We start from the raw sequence: 7,584 nt of genomic DNA on the forward strand, positions 1-7,584 counted from the left end.
TGGTCATATGAGTGTAATTCGGGCGAATGATATATATGGGAGATATATCTAAATCTAAACCGATTTCAATAAAATTTGGCACACTTGACTACACTACCAATTGTACTCCTAGTGCAAAATTTCAACCAAATTGGGGTAAAACTCTGGCTTATGGGACCGTTTTAGTCCATATCGGGCGAAAGATATATATGGGAGCTATATCTAAATCTGAACCGATTTCACTAAAATTTGGCACACTTGACTATAGTACTAATTGTTCTTCTTGTGCAAAATGTTAAACAAATTAGGGTAAAACTCTGGCTTCTGGGGCCATATAAGTCCATATCGGGCGAATTATATATATGGGAGCTATATCTAAATCTGAACCGATTTCTTCCAAAATCAATAGGGATCTATTCTGAGCCAAAACACATACTTGTGTCAAATTTGAAGTCTATTGGACTAAAACTGCGACCTAGACTTTGATTACAAAAATGTGTTCACGGACAGACGGACAGACGGACATCGCTATATCGACTCAGGAGCCCACCCTGAGCATTTTTGCCAAAGATACCATGTGTCTATCTCGTTTCCTTCTGGGTGTTGCAAACATATGCACTAACTTATAATACCCTGTTCCACAGGGTATAAATATGGGAAACATTTAAATGTGAAGCAATTTTAAGGAAACTTCGCAAAAGTTTATTTATGATTTATTGCTCGATATGTATGTACTAGAAGTTTAAGAAAATTATAGTCATTTTTACAACTTTTCGACTAAGCAGTGGCGATTTTACAAGGAAAATGTTGGTATTTTGACCATTTTTGTCGAAATCAGAAACAATGCTAATTCTACTCCCTGTGCTAAATTTCAACTAAATCGGAGCAATAAATTGGCCTCTGTGGTCATATGAGTGTAAATCGGGCGAAAGCTATACATGGAAGATATATCTAAATCTGAACCGATTTCAACCAAATTTGGCACGCATAGCTACAATGCTAAGTCTACTCCCTGTGTAAAATTTCAATTAAATCGGAGCAAAAATTGCCCTCTGTGGTCATATGAGTGTAATTCGGGCGAATTATATATATGGGAGATATATCTAAATCTGAACCGATTTCAATAAAATTTAGCACACTTGACTACACTACCAATTGTACTCCTAGTGCAAAATTTCAACCAAATTGGGGTAAAACTCTGGCTTTTGGGACCGTAATTGTTCTTCTTGTGCAAAATTAAAATTTGTATATGAAAAACTTCTTTTTCCCATATCTCCTAAACTAAGCGTCCTAGAGCGAAAAGGACTTTAATTCGTAAGCAACTCAAAAATGAAAAATCCAAATCCAAATTTCTATATGAAAAACTTCTTTTGCCCATAGCTCCTTAAAGATTTGTCCCAGAGCGAAGAGGACTTCAATTCGTGACCACCCCCAAAAAATTGAAAAATCCACCCAAAACCTAAAAAATTGAAATATTTATATGAAAAACTTCTTTTGCCCATATCTCCTTAAATATGCGTCCTAGAGCGAAAAGGACTTCAATTCGTGACCACCCCAAAAAAATTGCAAAATCCACCCAAACCTAAAAAAATTTAAATTTTTATATGATAAACTTCTTTTGCCCATATCTCCTTAAATATGCGTCCTATTAGGTTAAAAGTCTGGCTTCTGGGGCCATATAAGTCCATATCGGGCGAAATATATATATGGGAGCTATATCTAAATCTGAACCGATTTCTTCCAAAATCAATAGGGTTCTATTCTGAGCCAAAACACATACTTATGCCAAATTTGCAGTCGATTGGACTAAAACTGCGACCTAGACTTTGATTACAAAAATGTGTTCACGGACAGACGGACAGACGGACATGGCTATATCGATATCGAGCATTTTTGCCAAAGATACCATGTATCTATCTTGTCTCCTTCTGGGTGTTGCAAACATATGCACTAACTTATAATACCCTGTACCACTGTAGTGGTGAAGCGTATAATAACATTAGGAAAATTACCTGATCACAAACCTCTGATATATGTAATTTTGTAATATTTTTTTCATTCCTGGAAAAAAAATTGTACTCAAAGATAACATTAGGAAAATTATATAATCCAATTAGAAAATGGCTATAAATACCCAAATGAAAATGAATAGTGTATCAAGGTGTCGATTTTTAAATTCGGTCTTCGAGCAATAATATCGTAATGTGGTCAACCACCAAGAGCCAGCATCTAATCCAAAGTCTCCTTGTGTTTTCCATAGTCCAGAGTGGCATAGCTATACGACACCAATTCTTTTTCGACAACGAAGATTTATATGGTCCATGTGATGATGTTCCACCTGAAGTCGGTGACATTTATGACCTATTCGATGCTACCAATTCGACAATGTCATACGAAGAAGGAGATATACATTTCAAAGGTAACTTAACCTGCGTATGGAAAGATGTAGCACCAGATGATCGTATAGAGGTACTATAAGTGAAACTCTATTCAACAAATAAAGTTTATGTAAAAATGCTCTCATTGCATTTAGGTCCGAATACAGTGTTATAAATATGTTCGCGGACAGTGGCAACCAACGTTCCTGTCAGCCTATATACAGGATTTTTGTGCTGACATGTTCCAGCAAGGCTCATTGAGTAATCAGTTTTGGGGACAGCATATTTTGGAAGAAGATCGTAAATGTCTCACTAACTATGGGGTAAATCATTCTCAGATATCATTGCAAAATAATAATATGCAATTAATTTCTTTTCCTAGCATATTTACCGTCATCGACCATTCACATATGATACAGTTTTGAATTTTAATGTCAATATGGAGGGTCGCTATAACTTTGTAATAACTTTCGTAGCCGTCACTAAGGATAATATTAGACGTCCAAATCATATATGTGCTTCGATTCGAGGGGAATTTGTGAAAATCTAAAGGAAAATTCTGAAGCAAAAAAATTATAATTAATTTTTACCACCAATAACAGATGACCAAAACTAGTGTTATTAACTTTGCTTAAAATTTTTCATATTCTCTTTATTTAATATTCCAGATAATGACTATCGAGTGGTGTCGAAATATTTAATAAAGTTTATATATAAAACTACAAAAAGATCTCGAATTACAAAACTAAAAAAATTAAGAATTTTTACCACCATTAAATTAATTTTAAATATATACACATGTTTCTATAATATGTATCTATTTAATTTAGACAAGTAAGCAAAGTCTAAAGTGTGGCGGGGCCGAGTATAATATTGGACAGCAGTTTTTTTTTTCACTTCTACAAAATCTTTAGTCTAGTTTAGGCGGTGCCTTTTTTTCACAATTTCACGCAAAAGTGCATTTATGATTTATCAGTCGAGAGATTCGTATTTGAAGTATAGGAAAATTTGAGTAATTTTTACAAGTTTTCAATTTAGCAATGGCGATTTTACAAATAAAAGGTGGGTATTATGGCCATATTCTCTGGAATCGAAAAACGAATATATAGGAGTTTTGTCTAAAATCGTCACAACTAAATTGAAATAAATTCATAACATGTTTGAGATGAAGAAAAATTAAAATGCCAGCAATGTTTGCAAAATTTGGTCAAAATTGACTCAGATTTAGACAAAGTCACCATATATTCATTTTGGGAGCCACCGTGGTGCAATGGTTAGCATGCCCGCCTTGCATACATAAGGTCGTGGGTTCGATTCCTGCTACGACCGAACACCAAAAAGTTTTTCAGCGGTGTATTATCCCACCTCAGTAATGCTGGTGACATCTCTGAGGGTTTCAAAGCTTCTCTAAGTGGTTTCAATGGAATGTGGAACGCCGTTCGGACTCGGCTATAAAAAGGAGGTCCCTTGTCATTGAGCTTAACATGGAATCGGGCAGCACTCAGTGATAAGAGAGAAGTTCACCACTGTGGTATCACAATGGACTGAATAGTATAAGTGAGCCTGATACATCGGGCTGCCACATAACCTAACCTAACCTATATATTCATTTTTCATACCCTCCACCATAGGATGGTATTGCAAATCGGCCATATACGTATAGCCCTCATATAAACGGACCCCAGATCTGGCTGAAATTAGGTACATGGTGTTTGTATATGGTCCCTAAAAACCATTCAAAAATTGGTCCACATCGGTTCATAATTATAAATAGCCTCCATATAAATCGATCCCCAGATTTGGCTTGGGGAGCCTGAAAAAGAAGCAAAATTCATCCGATCTGGATGAAATATAGTACATGGTGTTGGTATATGGTATCTAACAACCATACAAAAATTGGTCCACATCGGTCCATAATTATATATAGCTCCCATATAAACCGATCCCCAGATTTGGCTTGCGGAGCCTCAAAGAGAAGGAAAAATTCATCCGATCTGTATGAAATTTGGTACATGGTGTTGGTACATGGTCTCTAACAACCATGCGAAAATTGGTCCACATCGGTCCATAATTATATATAGCCCCCATATAAACCGATCCCCAGATTTGGTTGCGAAGCCTCTTAGAGAAGCAAATTTCATCCGATCCGGCTGAAATTTGGTACATGGTGTTGGTATATGGTCCCCAACAACCATGCAAAAATTGACCCACATCAGTTCATAATTATATATAGCCACCATATAAACCGATCCCCAGATTTGGCTTGCGGAGCCTCTAAGAGAAGAAAGTTTCATCCGATCCGGTTGAAATTTGGTACATGGTGTTGGTATATGGTCCCTAACAACCATGCAAAAATTGGCCCACATCGGTTCATAATTATATATAGCCACCATATAAACCGATCCCCAGATTTGGCTTGCGGAGCCTCAAAGAAAAGCAAAATTCATTCGATCCGGCTGAAATTTGGTACATAGTGTTGGTATATGGTCTCTAATAACCTTGCAAAAAGTGGTCCATATCGGTCCATAATTCTATATATCCCCCATATAAACCGATCCCCAGATTTGGCTTGCGGAGCCTCAAAGAGATGCAAAATTCATTCGATCCGGCTAAAATTTGGCACATAGTGTTTGTATATGGTATCTAACAACCATGCAAAAAGTGGTCCATATCGGTCCATAATTCTATATATTCCCCATATAAACCGATCCCCAGATTTGGTTTGCGGAACCTCTGAGAGAAGCAAATTTCATCCGATCCGGCTGAAATTTGGTACATGGTGTTGGTACATGGTCTCTAACAACCATGCGAAAATTGGTCCACATTGGTCCATAATTATATATAGCCCCCATATAAACTGATCCCCAGATTTGGCTTGCGGAGCCTTAAAGAGAAGCAAATTTCATCCGATCCGACTGAAATTTGGTACGTGGCGTTAGTATATGGTCTCTAACAACCATGCGGAAAGTGGTCCACATCGGTCCATAATAATATATAGCCCCCATATAAACCGATCCCCAGATTTGGCTTGCGGAGCCTCAAAGAGAAGCAAAATCATTCGATCCGGCTGAAATTTGGTACATGGTGTTGGTATATGGTCTCTAATAACCATGTAAAAATTGGTCCACATAGGTTCGTAATTATAAATAGCCTCCATATAAACCGATCCCCAGATTTGGCTTGCGGAGCCTCTTGGAGGAGCAAAATTCATCCGATCCGTTTGAAACTTAGAACGTGGTGTTAGTATATGATCTCTAACAACCCTGCAAAAAATTGGTCCATATCGGTCCATAGTTATATATAGCCCCCATATAAATCGATCCCAAAATTTGACCTCCGGAGCCTATTGGAGGAGCCAAATTCATCCGATCCGTTTGAAACTTAGAACGTGGTGTTAGTATATGGTCTCTAACAACCCTGCAAAAAATTGGTCCATATCGGTCCATAGTTATATATAGCCCCCATATAAATCGATCCCAAAATTTGACCTCCGGAGCCTATTGGAGGAGCAACATTTATCCGATCCGGTTGGAACTTAGTACGTGGTCTTAGTATATGGCCTCTAACAACCATGCCAAAATGGGTCCGTATCGATCTATATTATATGTAGCCCCCAACTAAACCGATCCCCAATCACAGAAAATTCAGGATTGCCACTCGAGCCAAAAATAATATACGAAAATTTTATTGCCATAGAAAATTTTGTCAACATTTTATATTTTTTCTATCGAAAATTTTGTTAAAATTTTATTTCTATAGAAAATCTTGTCAACATTTTATGTCTTTAGGAAATTTTGTCAAAATATAATTTCTATACAAAATTTTGTCAAAAATTTATTTCTATAAAAATTTTTGTCAAAATTTTATTTCCGTAGAAAATTTTGTTAGAATTTTATTTCTGTAGAAAATGGTAATACGAAGCCTAGCAAAATCTAGATCTGTAACAACTTAGTAATATCGATTTTCGTAGAATTATTATTTTCATACTCTACACCAAATAGGCGTATAATAAATGCATGCCTATAACAATAAATGATGCTATGGCGATATGAAATGAATATCCTCTGATACATGACATTTTGTGTAATTTGATACATGCAATTTTGTTACATTCGTACAATAACAACTGTACTCGAAAATATCTCTAGGAAAATTATATACCAAAATTAGAAAATGGAAAATATTTTCCCTCGAAACAAGGTATAAATACCCAAATGAAAATTAATTGTGTATCAAGTTCTCGGTTTTTAAATTCGTTCGTTGAAATAATATCGTAATGTGGCCAACCACCATCAACCAGCGTCTAATCCAAAGTCTCCTTGTGATTTGTATAGTTCAGAGTGGTATAGCTATACGACATCAATTCTTTTTCGAGAATGAAGATTTATTTGCTCCCTGTGATGATGTTCCACCTGAAGCCGGTGACATTCATGATATATTCGATTTTACCAATTTTTCAATGTCATACGAGGAAGGAGATATGAATGTCGCAGGTAACACAACCTGCGTATGGAAAGATTTATCACCAGATGATCGTGTAGAGGTACAATAAGTGTTACTATTCAAAACAAAAAAAAAAGTTTATAGCAAAATAGTTCTCTTTGCATTTAGCTCCGAGTACAGTTTTATAAATTTGGTCGCGGAAAATGGCAACCAACGTTTCTGTCAGCCACGGTTTTTGATTTTTGTATTGACATGATGCAAAAAGGCTCCTTGAGTAATGAGATATGGGCACAGCATTTGTGGGAAGAGGATCGTAAATGTTTCACTAACTATGGGGTAAATCATTCACATATATCATTGCAAAAGTAATAAAATGCAATTAATTTCATTTTCTAGCATATTTACCATCATCGCACATTCAAAGTTGATATGATTTACAATTTTAATATCAATATGGAGGGTCGCTATAACATTGTAACGACTTTCGTGGCATTCACTAAAAATAATATTAGGCGTCCAAATTATATTTGTTTTTCGGTTCGAGGAGAATTTGTGAAAATCTAAATGTGATGTGATCTTCTTTGCATTAATTTCAAATAATAATTAAATAAAATAATTAATAATAAATTTTTACCACCAAAACCAGATGACGACGATGAAAGATCATAACTAGTGTTGTTAACTTATCGTCATATTTTTGCTTGCTTTCTTTATTTAAGAATTCGTGATGATGACCACCGAGAGCGGCGAAATATTTAATAAAGTTAATATATAAAAGTACAAA

The 7,584-nt window shown here is 35.8% G+C and overlaps 2 protein-coding genes across 2 annotated transcripts; both read left to right on the top strand.

Annotated features, from left to right (window-relative positions):
- The first annotated feature begins 2,153 nt into the window (after positions 1-2,153).
- LOC142240835 (uncharacterized) lies at positions 2,154-3,085 on the top strand. Its single transcript, XM_075312580.1, has 3 exons — positions 2,154-2,448; positions 2,513-2,680; positions 2,740-3,085. Exons 1-3 carry the CDS (start codon positions 2,182-2,184, stop codon positions 2,905-2,907), a joined length of 603 nt encoding a protein of 200 aa, XP_075168695.1. The 5' UTR covers positions 2,154-2,181; the 3' UTR covers positions 2,908-3,085.
- A 3,524-nt stretch (positions 3,086-6,609) lies between these two features.
- On the top strand, positions 6,610-7,584 carry LOC142240629 (uncharacterized). The gene is made up of 3 exons (XM_075312335.1): positions 6,610-6,900; positions 6,969-7,136; positions 7,197-7,584. Exons 1-3 carry the CDS (start codon positions 6,634-6,636, stop codon positions 7,362-7,364), a joined length of 603 nt encoding a protein of 200 aa, XP_075168450.1. The 5' UTR covers positions 6,610-6,633; the 3' UTR covers positions 7,365-7,584.

The sequence above is a fragment of the Haematobia irritans genome, chromosome 5 (genome assembly GCF_050003625.1).
Source record: "Haematobia irritans isolate KBUSLIRL chromosome 5, ASM5000362v1, whole genome shotgun sequence".
Taxonomy (NCBI): domain Eukaryota; kingdom Metazoa; phylum Arthropoda; class Insecta; order Diptera; family Muscidae; genus Haematobia; species Haematobia irritans.

What these genes read in the sequence shown, in the direction of transcription:
- LOC142240629 (XM_075312335.1), top strand. Translation starts at nt 6,634, where the DNA reads ATGTGGCCAACCACCATCAACCAGCGTCTAATCCAAAGTCTCCTTGTG. An exon ending in CACCAGATGATCGTGTAGAG is followed by an intron (nt 6,901 to 6,968) that starts GTACAATAAGTG and finishes CTTTGCATTTAG; the next exon opens with CTCCGAGTACAGTTTTATAA. An exon ending in AATGTTTCACTAACTATGGG is followed by an intron (nt 7,137 to 7,196) that starts GTAAATCATTCA and finishes TTCATTTTCTAG; the next exon opens with CATATTTACCATCATCGCAC.
- LOC142240835 (XM_075312580.1), top strand. Translation starts at nt 2,182, where the DNA reads ATGTGGTCAACCACCAAGAGCCAGCATCTAATCCAAAGTCTCCTTGTG. An exon ending in CACCAGATGATCGTATAGAG is followed by an intron (nt 2,449 to 2,512) that starts GTACTATAAGTG and finishes CATTGCATTTAG; the next exon opens with GTCCGAATACAGTGTTATAA. An exon ending in AATGTCTCACTAACTATGGG is followed by an intron (nt 2,681 to 2,739) that starts GTAAATCATTCT and finishes TTCTTTTCCTAG; the next exon opens with CATATTTACCGTCATCGACC.